At 37.1% G+C, this 18,785-nt stretch overlaps 1 protein-coding gene across 16 annotated transcripts in view; it reads right to left on the bottom strand.

The window, feature by feature from the left end:
• RBM26 (RNA binding motif protein 26) overlaps positions 1 to 16,492 on the bottom strand; it is a 98,993-nt gene extending 82,501 nt beyond the window's left edge. For 8 of the 16 annotated variants that reach the window (XR_012121035.1, XR_012121036.1, XM_017654004.3 and 5 more), the window contains exon 1: positions 15,749 to 16,491. Coding sequence is in view for 14 of the 16 variants with exons in the window: in XM_017654004.3 (XP_017509493.2) it covers positions 15,749 to 15,819 (71 nt within the window). In the remaining 2 variants the exon portion in view is untranslated. Of the gene's footprint in view, positions 1 to 15,748 lie in introns of all 16 variants that reach the window. The other 8 variants (XM_017654000.3, XM_017654003.3, XM_017654009.3 and 5 more) reach the window with 4 other exon arrangements.
• Positions 16,493 to 18,785: the final 2,293 nt, after the last annotated feature.

Raw genomic sequence — 18,785 nt, 5'->3', positions numbered from 1 at the left:
ACCATAAAACTCTTAGAAAAAAACATAGGCAAAAACCTTTTAGACATAAACATGAGTGACCTCTTCTTGAACATATCTCCCCTGGCAAGGAAAACAACAGCAAAAATGAACAAGTGGGACTACATTAAGCTGAAAAGCTTCTGTACAGCAAAAGACACCATCAATAGAACAAAAAGGAACCCTACAGTATTGGAGAATATATTTGTAAATGACAGATCTGATAAAGGCTTCACGTCCAAAATATATAAAGAGCTCACATGCCTCAACAAACAAAAAACAAATAACCCAATTAAAAAATGGGCAGAGGAACTGGACAGTTCTCCAGAAAAGAAATACAGATGGCAAACAGACACATGAAAAGATGCTCCACATCGCTAATTATCAGAGAAATGCAAATTAAAACTACAATGAGATAGATATCACCTTACACCAGTAAGGATGGCTGCCATCCAAAAGACAAACAACAAATGTTGGCGAGGCTGTGGAGAAAGGGGAACCCTCTACACTGCTGGTGGGAATGTAAATTAGTTCAACCATTGTGGAAAGCAGTATGGAGGTTCATCAAAATGCTCAAAACAGACCTACCATTTGACCCAGGAATTCCAATCCTAGGAATTTACCCTAAGAACACAGCAATCAAGTTTGAGAAAGACAGATGCACCCCTATGTTTATCGCAGCATTATTTACAATAGCCAAGAATTGGAAGCAACCTAAATGTCCATCGGTAGATGAATGGATAAAGAAGATGTGGTACATATACACAATGGAATACTACTCAGCCATAAGAGGGCATATCCTACCATTTGCAGCAACATGGATGGAGCTGCAGAGTATTATGCTCAGTGAAATAAGCCAAGCGGAGAAAGAGAAATACCAAATGATTTCACTCATCTGAGGAGTATAAGAACAAAGGAAAAACTGAAGGAACAAAACAGCAGCGGAATTACAGAACCCAAAAATGGACTAACAGGTACCCAAGGGAAAGGGACTGGGGAGGATGGGGGTGTAGGGCAGGATAAGTGGGGGAAGAAGAAAGGGGGTATTAAGATTAACATGCAAAGGGGGGGAGGGAGAAAGGGGCGGGCTGTACAACACAGAGAAGACAAGTAGTGATTCTACAACATTTTGCTATGCTGATGGACAGTGACTGTAAAGTGGTTTATAGGGGGGATCTGGTATAGGGGAGAGCCTAGTAAACATAATATTCTTCATGTAAGTGTAGATTAAAGATAACAAAAAAAAAAAAGAAAGAAAGAGAAGGGGGATTACTCCCTGATAGGACAAAACTGTAAATCAACAATTAATGCATGTTTTAAATATCCTTAATTTTGATCACTTAAAGGGTGTCAGATGATCAGCTATGGAGGTACACTTTTCTGATAATATTCCTTTCTCTTAAAAAAAAAAAATTCCTGTGTGGTGACCTCCAATGAGTTCTACACAATGGTATAAAGGGCATATCAAAGTGTGGGCAAAGGGTCTCTTTGTGTTTATACAGAGGATCAAAGCCTAATTTGGCTACCCAGAAAATGAACTAAGATATGATATGAAGAACTTCCAACATCAGCACTCTCTGGAAGTCATACCACAAGATGATCATCAAAAAACGTCAACAAAGATCCAGGCGATGCTGCAGTTGTAGCTGCATCCATCCCACCACTTCCTGGACTTGCCATTGGAATGAAGAAGGAGATATCTAAGCTGGTCTGTGCTTTCAGTAAAACAACAAATTTGACTGGATCTATACTGTTGGAACTCAACCAAGAATTAGAAGTGCAAGTTGTAGCGCTCCAAAATCTTACAACTACAGACTATCTACTGTTAAGAGAACATATGGGATGTGAACAGTGCCCAGGAATGGGTTGTTTTAATTTGTCTGATTTCTCTCAGACTGTTCAAATACAGTTGGACAATATCCATCATATCACAGACAAATTTTCACAAATGCCTAGGGTGCCTAACTGGTTTTCTTGGCTTCACTGGAGATGGCTGGTAATTATAGACCTGCTTTGGTTATGTAACTGTATTCCTATTATGTTAATGTGTGTGTGCAATTTAATAAGTAGTTTAAAACCTATATGTTACTCTACAAGAAGATATGTCAAAGAAATAATCCTCCCATGTTTTCTTCCGTATCATGATTCCTCCAAGTGGTAAAGATACCTCAAGACAAATGCTCGGCATAGAAGCCACAGGGCATAAATCTGCAAAGAAGTAATAAGCTAACCTTTTCAAACAATATGGCTTCTCTCTCACTTACCAACATTACATCTCCCTGTATGGCCCCAGAAGATGACTGTTTAGTCAGAGACAGGTAAGATTCCTCAAGGGAGGAACAACCTAAGACAGGTACAGTCGCAGGGGGGCCATCAGGTGAGAAATTGGGGATCAACAGTGGAGAGGCTTAGAACCTCACCCCCCTGTTTTGAGAGAAATCTGCATCCGTGGATGTTTTAATGCCCTTGTCTAGCTTGGATTAACACATAGTCTACAGGCACACCTGATCATCTACATTTGCTCTCTTACAACACTAAACTATGTTTTCTACCTTTATCTTGCATCTACCTACCACTTCAGCATTTTATTAAAAATATTATAATAATAATAATAAAAAAGGGAGAAATGTGGGATCCACATATAAATCAAGTATAAAAATCAAATGAATATTCATATTTGACCTAATTGTTTATAGTTCATAATGTGTGATCAAAACCTAAAGTTTCTGTGATGACTGCCCTTGTACTGTTCACCATGTAAGAACTTATTCACTATGTAAGAATTTGTTCACCATGTAAGAACTTGTTCATTATGCTTCAGAAGATTGGAGACTGACGAGAATTAGGCTTGGGGTGGATTAATGATTGTGCATTGAGCATTGACTCCCCTATACAGAATTTTATTGTTGTTAGCAACCATTTGATCAATAAATGAGAGATGCCCTCTCAAAAAAAAATAAAATAAAATAAAGAAAATGATCCCATTCAGTATAGCATCAAAAACTAAAGGTCGTTAGGAACAAATTTAACCAAGTAAGTAAAATATCTGTAAAATGGAAACTAAAAACTAGAAGAAACTGAAGACAACACAAACAAGTGAAAAGACAACCTATGTTGATGATTAACAAAAATATTGTTTGAATATCCATCCTACCCAAAGCCATAGACAGATTCAACAATCCACATCAAAATACCAAAGGCATTCTTCACAGAAATAGAAGAGATAATCCTCAAATTTGTATGGAACCACAAAAGACCCTGAATAGCCAAAGCAATCCTTTGGAAAAAAAGAAAGTTGGGGGTATCACACTTTCAGATTTCAAACTATACTACAAAGCCGTAGTAATAAAAACAAACACATCAACCAATGGAACAGAACAGAAAGCCAAGAATTAAGCTCAGGTATAGATGGTCAACTAATATTCAAGGAGGTAGCCAATAACCAATGGGGAAAGATTAGTCATTTCAACAAATGGTGCTAGGAAAACTGGAGAAACACATGCAGAACAATGAAGTTGGACCCCTATTTTACAACACTCAAAAATTAACTCAAAACTGAAAACATTAAGACCAGCTACTATAAAACTCCTAGGAGAAAACATAGGGAAGATCATCATATTTGTCTTGGCAATAATCTTTTGGGCACAATGCCAAAAGCACAATGAAAGAAAAAAAATCAACAAATGGGAGACTACATCAAACTCAAAAGCTCCTGCACAGCAAAAGAAACAATTAGCAAAATGAAAAGACAACCTACAGAACAGGAGAAAACTTTTGCAAACCAAATACTGGTATGGGGCTAATAATATCTAAAGTATATGAAGAACTCAATCAATAATAAAGAAGAAAATCACATTAAAATACAGGCAAAAGAACTAAATAGACATTTCTCCAAGAGGACACCAAAATGGCCAACACATGAAAAGATGTTCAACGTCACCAATTATTAGGTAAATGCAAATCAAAACCACAATGAGTTATGTTCTCACACATGTTAGAATGACTATCATCAAGAGACAAGGGACAACAAGTGCTGGCAAGGATATAGTGAAAAGGGACCCCTTTTACATTGCTGGTGGGAATATAAACTGGTCCAATCACTACAGAAAATGATATGAAGGTTCCTCAAAAAATTCACAATAAATCTCTACACAATCAAACACTTCCACTTCTGGGTATATAACCAAAGGAAATAAAAACAGGATTTGATGAGATATATGCATTCCCACATTTACTGCAGAAGTACTCCAAAAGCCAAGATAGGGGAACAACCCAAATGCTCATCAACAGATGAATGGATAAAAAAGATGTAGTACATAAACACAGGAATATTTTTCAGGCATTATAATGTTCTTTTACACAAAATGAACTGTTCAAAATAAGATCAAAGAACAAGGAACACAATACACTAAGAAATATATATTTAAAATAATAGTAAAAAAGTAAAAATGTATAAATACTAAATATTTACTTTGTAAAATGCAAAAAAAAGTCATTCACATAAGAAATTGTCAATGGAAGAGATGGCCCAGACAATATAATTACATAATTACTGGACAGGGACTTTATAACAAAAATGCTGAAGAATTTATTGAAACATGTGGACAACATGCATAAAGAAACAGGGAACTTTGGCTAATATACAGAAACTGTTAAAAACACTCAAATGGAAAAACCCAGAAATGAAAAACACAGTATCACACACACACACACACACACACACACACACACACACACAGTCCTAAGCATAAAATAGCCAAACTGCTTACCAAATAAAGAGAATCAAATGCTAACAGCAAAGATAGGAAAAAAGAACAAATACAATGAACACAGAAGAACAAAGACTCAAATGACAGCTGATTTCTAACAAGAATCAATGGAGGACAGCGCCAATGGAACAATGTCATAAAACAATTGAAAGAAAGGTATAAAACCAATGACCTAGATTTCACCTTAAGAGCAAAAGGCCAGCAAATTAAACTCTAAGCAGGAAAAAAAAAGGAAACAATAAAAAATATTGAAATAGGAAACAGAAAAAGATCAATAAAGTTAACATTATTGGAAAAGATAAAGAGGTAAACCAGTAGCAAAATTGGTCAAAGAAAACAAAAGAGTAAAACTACCAACATAAGGTATAATTTTAAAAAGGGGAGTGGCAGCTTCACAATTGATCTTACAGTCATTAAATGAATAGTAACACAATGCAAACTTTATGACAATAAATCTGGCAATTTAAATGAGAAAAGTCCTTGAAAAAAAAAATGCCAAAGTGACACCAAGAAACAGCATACTGAATACCCCTATAGCTTTTAAAGAAACTGATTTCATATAAAAAATCCATACCACAACATGGACTTCAGTCCAAGAAGGGTTCAACAGTGAAGTGTACCAAACATTTTTAAGGGAATAACAATACTAATCCTAAATAAAGTTTTTCAGAAACAGTATAGTTCCCCACTTGTTTTAATAAAGTCAGCATAACCTCAATTCCAAAACTGACAAAGAGAACAGAAGAAAAGAAAAACACAGATAGTACTCACAGACAGAAGCAAAAATTCCTAACAAAGTATTAGCAAATCAAAACAGTAATATAAATAAAAAGGATAATAAAGGCTCATCTTGGATACACTGCAGGTCCAATTTCAGACTACAATAAAGCAATATCACAATAAACCAACTCAAAGTTTTTAGTTTCCCAGTGCATATGTTTACATATATACGTAATATACTTATGTATGTATTACATAGGTTTACATATACATCATTTTAAACATGTTTACACTATGGTCTACTACGTGTGCAATATCATGTGTAAAAACAATATAGGTATCTTAACTAAAAAATACTTTATTACTAAAAAATGCTAACCACCATCTGAGTTTTCAGTGAGTCATAATCACTGACTACAGAGCACTATTAACAAATATAATAATCAAAAAGTTTGAAATACTGTGTGAATTACCGAAATGTGACACAGAGACACAAATTGAGTAAATGCGATTATGGCACCAACACACTTGCTCAATGCAGGGTTGCCACAGACCTTCACTTTGTTTAAAAAAACACTATCAATAAAGCACAATAAAACAAGGTTATTATGTCCGTTAACATATCACAACCAAGCAGGGTTTATCTCAGGAATGCAAGGCCGGCTTGATATTTGAAAACCAGTCCATGTAATATACAATAGCTAAAAGAAAAACGGAAAACCCTGTATGATGATCTCAATAAATGTAGAAAAAGAATTTGACAAATTCAACACCCTTTCATGACAAAAACACTCAGCAACTTAAGAATTTCCTCAATCTGGTAAAGGCAGTTATAAAAAAACTTAAGAGCCAACATCAGGTAACAGTGAAACATTTTGTCTCTTTCCCCTAACACTGGGAACAAGGATAGCCACTCCTATCACTTCAATTGCACCGTTGCACTGCTGTGCCTAGGCAGCATAATAAAATAAATACTGGCATAAAAAAATCATAGTAGTAAAACTGTCATTATTCACAGATGACAGAAGTGGCACAAGAAAATTCCAAAGAATCCACAAAATAACTACTAGAACTAGTAAGTGCACTTAGTAAAGTCACAAAATACAAAGTTTATATGCAAACATCAGTTTTATTTTGACATACCAATGATAAAAATTAGAATTTTTAAGATTCTTTTAAAACACCACAGATCCAAACGATTTACAAGTCTCTCCACAGAAAACTACAAAACATTGCTAAGAGAAATTAAAGAAGACTTAAATAAATGCAGTGATATACCACATTCATAGACTGGAAGATTAAATATTATAAGAATAGTCTTTCTTCTAAAATTTATCCAAAAACATTCAACACAATCCCTATCAATAATTACACAGGCTTTCTTACAGAAATGACAGGCTGATCCTCACCTTTATAGGGAAATGCAAAGAATCCAGCATAACCAAGACAATCTTTAAAAAGAACAAACTTAGAGGACTTACATACCCTGATTTCAAACTTTAGACAGTGTGATGTAAGCATAAGAATAAACAAGTATCATTGGACCTAGAGAGTCCAGAAAGAGACTTACATACATATAGCTCAATTGATTTTTAACCAAGATGCCAATCATCCAATGAGAAAAGGAAAGTCTTAACAAACATTTCTGGAAAAACTGATGGCATGCTTATTAAATAAGAAAAGGAACCATTAGGCTTTTCTCACTACACATGTATTTTTTTTTAATCCCTTTTGAGATGAGTAATAGACCTACACATAAAACCCAGAGGCAGAAAATTTCTAGAACTTTACCATATTGAAGGAAACAAAGGTTTCCTGGACATAAAGAGCACCATCCATAAAAGAAAAATAAATTGGACTTAGTAAAAATTCAAAATATCTTCTTACAAAAACACATCATTATATAGAGTGGAAAAAAGCCATAGCATATGAAAAAATATCTGCAGCACATATATTGTATATGATACTTAAAGAACTCCCACAAATCAACAAGACAGCCCAGTTTTAAAAATAAGCAAGACTTGGACACTTTACAAAAGAAGATACAATCAATAAGCACATGAAAGTGTCCTACTAGCTTTAGTCATCAGGAAAATACAAATTAAAACTAAAAAGAGAATTAAACTGTCAGTCCAAAAATAACCAAGATGCCATTTCATCTCCCTATGAAAGATTAAAAAAAAAATATGAAAATACCAAATATTGCTGAGGGTGTGGAGCAACTGGAACTCTCATACACACACACGGGCAGCAATGTGAAATGATTCAACACTTGAGAAATATTTTGGCTGTGTCTTATAATGTTAAATATAAATCTACCCTAAAACCTAGCAATTACTGTTCTAGGTATCTACCCAAAAGAAAGAAAATATTTCCAGAAAGACATGAATAAGAATATAACAGCCGTATTCATAAATACCAAAATTAGAAAGTAGTTGTCTTTGTTGGGGAGGGAAAGCAAAACATAGAAAGGGACACAGACCGTTCCTGAGTATGTTCCAGATCCTGTTTTATCTGGTGATTACACAGGTGTAAGAAACACATCAAAATTTATTCAACTTACCTGTTTATGTTAATTATAAACTTACATGTGGTAAATATATATACAGTAGTACTACTTATCCAGCTCACCAATACAGGATGGTCACATATATTATGCTATATCCATTACATTAAAGTACTGTGTGACCTTTAAAAAAAAGGGGGTGGGGCAAGCCTTTTACGTTGCCCTTTTTATATGGAATGACCTCCAAGTATGATACCAATTATGTAAAAAAGGAGAAAAAAGAATAAACATATTTATTGATATGTTCATAAAATATCTCAGGAAGAATCACTGAATAACATCCCAAATGTACTGCATTGCTTCATGCATACACAAAATACTAAATATAACCCAGGTTAAAATAAACTTTAATGTGTTTCAGAAGTTATAATTTGTAGACTAAAAAGTACTTTTCCACCAAAATAAGGTAGTGGGAGGGTAATAAATCCAGCAGTATGGGTTTATCAATCACTCATTTCTCTCACTCTCTATTCTCTGGACCTAAGGAAGGAGGAAGACAGAAATTCCTAGATGACATTTAGCTCAAGCATGAATTAGTCATTCTCAATCTCTACACATAAAACATTGAACCTTATTTTCTTTTTCCATTTTGCTCTTAATATTATCCCTGTCTCTTGTTTTATGAATATAAAATAGTTTTATTTGAGAAGTACTTTAAGCCAAAAATAAGAAAGTGCTTTTAGTGCTTTCATATGGAGAATATTAAATCCATTTTAACTACTCAGCATTCAAGATGGAAAAGCCATGTAAGATGGCAGTAGTGAAACGTGGTAACGAGTCAACTCAACAAAAACTTAAGGGGGTGAAGAGGGTAATGAGAAATATTCTAGCCCATATTAATTATAGAAACTCTAGCACCGACTGTAAAATTCTGCAGGTTCAAATTACCACGTGTGATTCTTTTCTGTGCAGCAAAGTGGAGACCAGTAATCTTACACAAAGCAGCATTCAACAATACTTTAATGAGTAAATGTTTAATACCCTTCAGTGTTCTTACCCCCTAAAAAAAAATCACTTAGGACTTAAATAATCTGAAGGTGTTATAAAGAAAAAACAAAAGAGAGAGAAATAGATCCAGGGATTAGCAAACCTTCAAACTGCTCACATATGTTTCTCTGAAATAAGACAAAATTCCAGGTAAAGGATGATAGATTTTACAGTATATACAAATGCTTCTTTCTTCTGCTTAGGTCATGGGTACACAATCTAGAAGTTTCAACTAATGCATTTAATACTCAGGTGTACATCACATAAAGGCATTGTGCTGAGTGCTATACAGAACAGGAAGACAGTTAAATCTTAAGATTTAACTTTAAGAACCTTAAGATTTAACTTTAAGAGCCTTCAAGTAATAATGAAGCTAAACTAAGTAAGAATTAACTACAAAACAAATGTATGAGTGATGAGTGTCATAAACAATGCAAACCAGTGTTAGAAGAGAGTCATGCTTCTGATCAGAAATAACTTTCTGGAATAACTGGACTCACACTTGACCTTTGATTTCAACATACATAAAGAAAATGAAGACAATATATCATAATGCACAAGGCTCTGGACCTGAAATGTCCAATTTTGTATTTAAATGAAGTATATTAACTAATCTTCCTAAGACTCAATTTCCTCACCTTTAAAACTGGTATAACAGAACCTAGCATGCACAATGCACAATGATGAGCATATAGTAAACCCTAGATGAATACTACTTAAGGATGGGGACAATGTGATACAGACTCAGAATGAAAATTTCAGCTTTGCTGAAATTAAGACTGTCTTAATTTAAAATTCTGAAAAAAATAAGATATAAGCTAGAAAGATACAAGCTTGAAGCAGATCATTAGAGTTCTGAAAGCCAAGTTTAAAAGTATGCAATTTATGTAAGCATGCTAAAGGTTTTGATCAAACAGGATATAAACAAGGTTGGGCCTGCATAAGAAACTGGAACAAAGAAAGGACTGGAGATATAATGATCTGTTAGGAAATAAAACTGCAATGATTTAGGTAAGGAGTGGGAGGCCTCCTACCGAGCAATGTCATTAGAATTGTAAAGAAACTGAACCCAATGATTACACTGAATGGAGAAAAAGGAAAGAAAGAATGAGAAACCAAAAATAAAATCTCAAATCTGGATAATCTGAAGAAATGAAATGAAAGTAAGTGAATTCAGAGAACATTTATTTTCAGAAATGCAGTTTGATGTCAGATAAGAAACCAGCTAGCAACTGGAGATAAGAGGTTAAGGCTTTTAAAGAGTGATTAAGTCTAAACCTAGATACGTGAAAAATAACCATACAGAGTACAGGTTCCCTTGGAAAAGCTCTCAGTTCAGTGCGAATGTGTGTGTGTGTAATACATGCAACATCTAGAGAAAGGAAGTCTTCAGTCAAACTTCCAAAGAATCTGTAACACACACACTTTTTTAAGAACCACTGGCACAGATTATAACAGAAATGATCCATAGGAATGAATGTGAATAAGATGTCAGGAGTAGAAACTACTGACAAAAAAAAAAAGGTTATGGGAACACAACTTGGAGAACAATTAAAAAGCAAGAAAAAGAACCAAAGGTGCTGGGCCTGAAATGAAAAGAATTCAAGAACAAAAGTTTTAGGGATTGAAGATAAGTTAAAAAAAAAAAAAAGGCAGCATCTACATTGTCTGAAGTTATACAAGTATGTCAAAGAATATAAAACACAGAAAATCTTTACTTTTAATAAATACAAATTCATTGATAACACTGAAGTACACAATTCTGGTTAAATATAAGCAGACAGAAACTATGGTGAAAGGCATTAAGAAGTAAAGGGCTAGGGGCCCTTTACTTCCAATAGTGAAAAATAAGACTGACAACTATTTCAAGATTAACCAGTTAAAGGAAGAACAAGGCTAGCATGAAAGTGACTATAAGTATGATTTTATTTTTTGTTTTGTTCTTGATGCTACTAATAGTTTTTCTTCATGAAGGAATAGAAGGCTTTCTATGCCCAAAGCAGTTTGTAGAAGAAGAAAGATCAAAGGAAGAAAACAGAAGTTCAGGAGTAAAACATCACCTTTCAGTTATTCTTGTAAAACAGGAACAAAGATAAATTTTACTGTGGTGAGAAAGGTAAAGTAACAGGCATGGGTGAAGGGGGAAAGACTGCAAAAAACTCCACAGGTTTCTTAAACTTTAGATGCTTTAGAACTTTGTTCCTTTATAGCAGCAGTTGCTATGATGAAAATGTAACAGTAAAAAAAGTGCACAAAGTAATAGGAGAGAATACACTGTATAGTAGTTAACTAAGAACATGGTTCCAGAGTCAAAAAGCTTGAATTTAAACTACTTCTTATGAGTCCCATGCTACAGCTAACAGTGTGACTCTGGGCCAGTACCTTAACTTCAAGCTTCAGCGCCTCAGTGTCATCACTTGCAAAATGGAGGTAACAATGCTACCTCATGGAACTGGAAGTAATACAAACCTTTCAACAGTGCATGCAGACATTAGGTGGTGGTGGTAGCAATAGTGCTAGTGCTAACAGTATCAGTGACAACAGTAGCCTCCTAACCTATTTGTGTTTAATCAACCAGCATTTAAAGGAGGGAACGGCTAGGCTCTTAATATGTCTCATTCAATCCTTTCAACTACAAAAGGCAACAAGAATAATTACCTCTATTAAGCATTAAACAATGAAAGCGGAGGCTCATCTGCCTAGATTACTCAGTAAATAAGTGGCAGGTCTGAGATTTGAACACTGGTTTATGTGGACACAGAACTTTTCTTTCTACCATGTAGGAATATACTACCTCCACAGCACTACATAGTAACAGGAGCACAAACAGTAGTTCTTTACTACTGAACTCACAAAATATGGGCACATCATTATGTCTATCTGCCTCTCAATTCTTTTCTGAAAATTAAGGGGCTTGATTAGATTTTGAAGTTTCCCTTCAGCTTGAAGCTTAATGATTGTATTAAAATATCACATCTAGTGATGTATAAACTCCTAAGTTTCAATATACCGCAGAAAACCTTTAGTGTCTAAAACACAAGAACATAAAAATTACATACCAAAAAAAGAGCTTAAATACTTTCTAGAACTTCACATTACCAAAAAGAATTATTAGAAGAACGACTAATTTTATTTTATTAGCAAGTATGACTAAGCAAATGTTTGAGAACAAAACATCAATCTTAAGTATTTCAAGATATGACAATTTCAACACCTACATTTTCAATAACTTATGTAAAAGAAAACTCAGAATCCTAATATGTCTATAGACCTTATGATCAAATAAAATAAAGATTAATCAACTTTTACTTCATGACAAAACTAACAGGTTTTGGTTTTTGTTTGTTCTTTGAATTCTGCTCTAAAAACCTTTTCACTGGCTTCCCACTGCTGGTTCAATGACATGCAAAATCCTTAACAGGACTCAATAAATCTATTGACTTTAATAGGACTTTATTAAGTCTCATGTGATCTGGCTCTCTCTGGAGCTAACCACCGCTATTCTTCCCCTTGCTCTTTTTTCAATTTCCTTCAATTCCTCCAAGACACCTTTCTTGTTTCATTTTAAGGCCTTCACACAATCTGTTCTCCAAAACCTACAATGCTCTCACAGCTCTCCATTCCCATCCTTCTGCCCCAGCACACTTATCTTCATACTTCCAGGCTGAGATCAAATGTTATCATGCCAGGAAAGCCTCTCCTGACCTCCTACACATGCATTTTGACAGCATTCTGGACTTCGTAACTCTCATTAATGTTGTAATTACTTATCCAACGTCTGTCTTCCCTGTTAAAATGTAAACAATAGTCATTTCATATTTTGTTTCCTACTATCCCCAAAATCTAACACACTGCATAAGTACAGAGTGGATTAAGTACTCAATAAATGGTTGCTGAATTAATACACTCAAAATGCAGGACAAGTCCAAAACCATGGTATTTTACTAGCACAAGTAGCTAAAAAGTTCTCTGTAAGTTTTCAGCTACACCTTACCCTTGGTCCTTCAAAAGAACCTCCCTCAAATAGGTGCTATTTGGCAATTATAGTTTTAAAGTAAAGAAAAATTCCCCTTAGATAACAAACACATCTTAAAAGTTCCACAAAACCAAGGTTACAAACCACAGGTCTTAAATAATTGGAATCAGCTTTTAAAGTCATCAAGAATTCACCTGAAATGCAGTTAAAGGGACAGGAACTTGGATAGGGTTCAATTTTACTACAGCAAGATGTGCATTATGAAGGACAATCTCAATTCTTACCACTGTCTAGGCTCTATTAGTAGTGCCATATTTATTCCAAGAGGGAGGAATGACTACAGTGCTACCTACACTCATCTGAGTAGTTATATGATACCTAGGATATGCTTTATCAAAACTAAAGAAAAATTACAAGCATGTATACTAAGTAGCTATTAACAATCTTTTAGGTTAGTGGGGAAAAAAAGGAAATGCAGTAAAGCTGATAATATGAAAACTGAAGGCTTACAAAAAGGAATACTATTTTAACTCAAAACATTTTTTTTTCTGTTTACCTAATACTACTGAGTGTCCATTACAAACCAGGCAGTGTTCAAAGCATTTCTTACTACATATTCATTATTCCCCCATTTTAGAGATGAGGAAACGGAGGCACCGAAATAAGCAACTCACCCAACATTATACAGCTGGTAAGTAACAGAAACAGTATTTAAAGTCAACCATTTAGGCTCAAGTTCTCCCTCTCAACCGCTACACATACTGGTGCATGCTTTCCAATCCACTGAAATAGGGCTTCCATCTGCACCACCACACACCACGAAAACTATTTTGCTAAGGTTACCTTGCCTCCATCTTTTCTAATTCATTCTGCAGCCTCCCATCACGTTGACAACTTGCCTCTTTTGTCATACACTTGTTTCTCTTGTGACAGAAATCCCTATTTTCTTCCTACCTCAGACCTGGGCCGCCTTCTCTTCCCTATCTATACATTCTTCCCAGTAAATCTCCCAGTTTTATAAACACTACCTGCATGACTCCAAAATTTCCCTAGTCATGGCCTGAATTCTAGATTCATTCACCTTTTTTTGACATCTCATTTGGATATATAACAAACCCCTTATACTACACACACCCCTTATACTTAATGATCAAAACCACCACCCTTCCCACCTTCTATTAACCTGTTCTCTCCCAGCTTTCTCGAACATCACCCATCCAGTTGCTTGGGGTAACTTCTTAATCACCTTCAATTTTCCTTTCCTTGTCTCCCAACATCCAAACCATCAGCAAGTTCTATCAGATCTACTCATAAAACATATCTAGTTTTGTCTCCACTACCACTCTATTGTAAATTATGTACATCTCTGCTTACGATACCCTTCAGAATGGTTTCCTTGCTTCCATTCTTGTTCCCTTAATCTCCACAAAGCAGGCAGAATTAAAATTAAATCAGTCCATTTAAATCATCAAATGTCTTCCTGTTACAGTTTTATAAATCCTAGTTCTTTACCACAACCTGTTAGTTTCTACTTGATTTGGCCCATCTACTTCACCAACTTCACATCCTTTTATACTCTCCCTCATCACCACGAAGCTCCTTGAAGCCACAACGGCCTTCTTTCTCTTCCTGGAATACAGTATGACCACTTTTGCTACAGGGCCTTTGCACTTGCTGTTCCTTCTGCAAGGAACATTCTCAGACGTTCACACAGATAGTTCCTTCTCCTCCTTAGGCGTTGCTCCAATGTCATCTCTGAGAGGTATTTTAATCACTCTTTTGCATGATCCTCTACTATTCTAACCGTCATTGCTCTCACTTTTATCTTAAGTTTTCTTATTTATTACTGACTTTTCGACTTTGGAATTAAAATGCTCTCTCTAAAGCTCCCACAGTACACAATCAGCATTTAATAAAATTAAATAAATGGATATCCCTATTGCATTTTAAGTCATTTATTGTAAATCAATCCATCCCGAAAAGATAAATCCTTAAACTCCCTTAATTTTTCCAATCTAAAACATTCCAGCACTCGCAGCTCTGCCCCCACCCCTGCCACACACACACACAGAGCACATCTATATAGCATCAACGCTTAAAACTGCTAAATATTCCACACGGTTAGATTATAGTTTCTTCCTCCTCTCCAAGCAAAACAAAGTGTAGGCTGGAGAAAGGATGTTTACAGGCACCTTAGCACCTGTTACATCTTCAATCAGTTAAGAGAGGTACCGATGAGCCAGGTAACACATGGGAGACAGGGCCTTGCTTTCGGTAATTTTATTTCGGTAAAACATGAGACTAGAACGGTCCTAATCCCTAATAAAGGCCATTCACTCATTTAAAGAAACAAGATAAAACAGTATGTGAGCATAATGGTTATGCCCGTAGTCACTGGAAGAAAAAAAAAAGAAAACGACTCAGAGGCCTTCAGCAAATACGAGTGTGAGTGAGTGTTGTAGGCTGGGGTCCGTCTACATAGAACGGGGAAACGAGCAGGAGGCGTATGTTCCAGCACTAACTCAGCGATAAGATAAAGGTCAGCTCAGGCTCTTAAGGGGGGGTTATCTTGAACCTGGGATCCGAGTGTAAAGAGGAGAAAACATAGAGTCCTGGGTCGTCCGTTTACCGCTTCGGCCTCCATCACAGGCACTTGGGGAAACTGCACAGATGTGTGTGTCCACCTACCTCCCGCATCCATCCCTGCAAGGAGATAGCCCCCCGAATACTTACATGGGCTCCAGAGTCTTGCTGAGCCAGGACTTCAGTGCCTCGAAGTTTTCAATGATCATTTTAGAAACCATCCACTACGGCCCCAAGGCCCGTCACTCCTCCGCCCGCCCAAGTCGCGGCCTCTACAGCCGCGGCTGCCCCCGCCCCCTTTCCCCACGCGCTGCCCGCGTGGGCCGCGGTGGAAGGCGCGGGTGGCACGTTCCCACAAGCCCCGCCCGGCTAACAGCTCTGCGGGTAGCGCCGCAGGCCGCAAGTCCACCTGCACCCGGAGCTTTCCTCTCCCCGGACCCTGGCCCGGGCTGAAGCAGCAACGGTTTGCCCGGGCCCTCCCCCTTTCCTCCACCCCAGCGGAATCTTCCTGGTCCGGGAACGCGACACGCGCATAGACCAGGGCTTTCTCTCAAGACCGGGTGCTTGTTGACAACGCAGAAGACGCAAAAGTGAAGAAAGCAAAAACGAAGGGCAGCTCAATGGGAACGATTCGGGGGTTCTCCCGGGCTCTCAACACCCCCAAGAAGATGGCTGCCGCTAAGTATCGCGAGAATTGATGAAGTCTCGTGGCGATTCCCGGAGCCTGCCGGGAAAAGACGTAAGATCACCAGCGGAGAGCGCGCTGGGCAAGTGCGGCAGTTGGGTTTTTGCGTATTTGCGTAAAGCACGGCCTGTGTACTTTTTTACGCTTTGTACCTCTTAAGGAATGAAGACTGTCTCAAAACAAGGAAAGGTCACTGACTTCAGAAACAGCGGGAGCCCCGGCTCGTCCTCTGCAACAGGCGGCCGTGGAGCGCCAGCTGGAACGGAGCTGCGGGCCGAACGCTGCTTGAGCGCGTCCACACTGGCGTGCCGTACGGCGACGGCCTGTGGGTTCCAGGTGCGCTGCTCTGCGCGCCCGCCCTCGTTTACCTCAGTGTCCTGCAGTTCTGTACCCCGTGTGTGCTGTGATGCGGACCAGACTGGGAATCATGGGCTGGTGTAATCTATCCATGGAGACCTCCAATTAGTGTCTTGTACAAAGTTATTTGATGGCAGAGCACTAAATGACCTAGGGATACCCCAAATGTGAGGTGAGATAACCTTGACAGTTCTTAGTTTCCAACCATCTGAAATGTTAGTGCTTTTCCCAAGCCAAAGATAAGGAGAGTGTATTTTTATTTCTCTGCATTTAGAGCCCATTCAGCCGTAGGGAAATTACGTAGTTTCAAAACAGAGCCTTCGTGTCAGCAAGTTCGGGGAAGTTTGATTCCTGCCTGAGTTGTTCTGTGTGCTGGTATTTACTATCACTAAGGTACTGGGTGGGGCTTTGCAAAAGGTCTAGTGCCCATAAACTATAATAAAATGAAAATAATTCGCAACATAAAAACACTTAGACCAATAAAAAGCTCTTTATGGAAGACACAGTGGTAGACCAAATTGTCCTTAAGGACTCAATTTGCTAGAATGAAGTGTCCTTAAGCAGTAAGTGGAAAAGATTATCAAGTAAGATTAGCTAGACATTTGTTTTAAAATATAGCATATAGAGGAGGATGCAAATTAGAATCTAGCTACTGAATAACCAGGATGTTGATTAAAGTGATTTAGCAAAGTAAAAAAGCCAAACGCAAAAGGACAACTATTGTATGATTGTACTTTTATGCAGTAGCCAAACTCCTGGAGACAGAAAGTAGAATTGAGTAGAATCGTAGTTGCCAGGGGCTGGAGAAGTAGGGACAATGGGGAGTTATTTTATAATGGGTAAAGAGTTTCAGCTGGGCATGTTGGAAAATGTTCTAGAGATGGTTGCGTCACAATGTGAATGTACTTAATGCCATTGAACTGTACACTTAAAAATGGTTAAAATGGTAAATTTTGTTATGTGTATCTTGCCACAATAAAAACTGATCCATAAGTTTCACATTGCTAGGAAAAAGTAAAATCCTAATTGTTTAGCTTGTTTGCTTAACACCATGCCACAGACTGACACCACCACTGTTTTTCAGCTTCATCACCAACTGTTCCAATAACTCTGGTCCTCCACTTCAGCCTTCCAAAGCTAATTAATCACCATTCTATATATTCCAGGTAAACTGATTTGTTCACCCTCCCCTTCTCCAAACATTTATTCACATCATTTCCTCAGGGAATGCCTCCACATACTTCTCTGGCTGCTCAAACCTTTGTCATCCCCCTCTCTTAATACCACTGTTACTGCGTGTTTTAAGTCGTTTTCCTTAACAATAGCAACAGCCTTTTAATCTCTGCCTATTAGGTTGCCCCCATTATCAGTTCATCTTCAGTTGCCTTCGTCATTATTTCTTTAATAGCAATCATTGTAAAACGTGGATCTAATCATGTCATTTCCCTGCTTAAAACCTTCAACTCTCTCATTGTCTTCAGGATAAAAATCCAGATTTGTTAACATCTTATAAAAAGCCTTTTGTAATCAAAGCCCTTCCTACTTGCCATAAAATCTTTCAGTGCCACTTCAGCCTTTGTTCCAGCCATCCTGTACTATTTTGTTTCTTGTGCTATTGTTTACTACCACCATCTCACTGAACTGATTTTGCAAAATGTGTTCACTTTTTCTCTCGATGGACTCCCCATCAAAATTCAATGCATACAGTGTCACCTTTGGAAAACCATCCCTGACTTCCATGCTGTAAGGCCAGAGCCCCTTTGAGGTTTTCTCACAGCAGTCAGTGCTTGCCTCTATTATAGCATTCATTCCTTTATTTTTGCAATTATTATCTGTTCCTTAGTAAACTATATCTTTGAATCTCCTGTTCCAAGCACAGTCCCTGATATATACAGTCAAGTGTCAATTCTCAATTTTTTTAATGATCAGATGAAGCCCTGCTTCCATGAAATCTTTCCTGACCAATGTAGCTGATACTGATCTATTCTTCCTCTAAATCCTTGGTACAGTGCTTGCTACTGCTACACAGTCATCAGTGTTTCCTAGCAGGTTTTTCTTTCTTAACCATTAACATTTATCCCTTATCATTTCTGTGCTTCATCTTCTTTGGCTTTGCCTTCAAAGCTTATAATTAGGTAATGTGAT

The sequence above is a fragment of the Manis javanica genome, chromosome 9, assembly GCF_040802235.1.
Source record: "Manis javanica isolate MJ-LG chromosome 9, MJ_LKY, whole genome shotgun sequence".
Lineage (NCBI taxonomy): Eukaryota > Metazoa > Chordata > Mammalia > Pholidota > Manidae > Manis > Manis javanica.
Note: the sequence above shows the minus strand (reverse complement) of the source record. Positions and strands in the feature narration are given on the sequence as shown.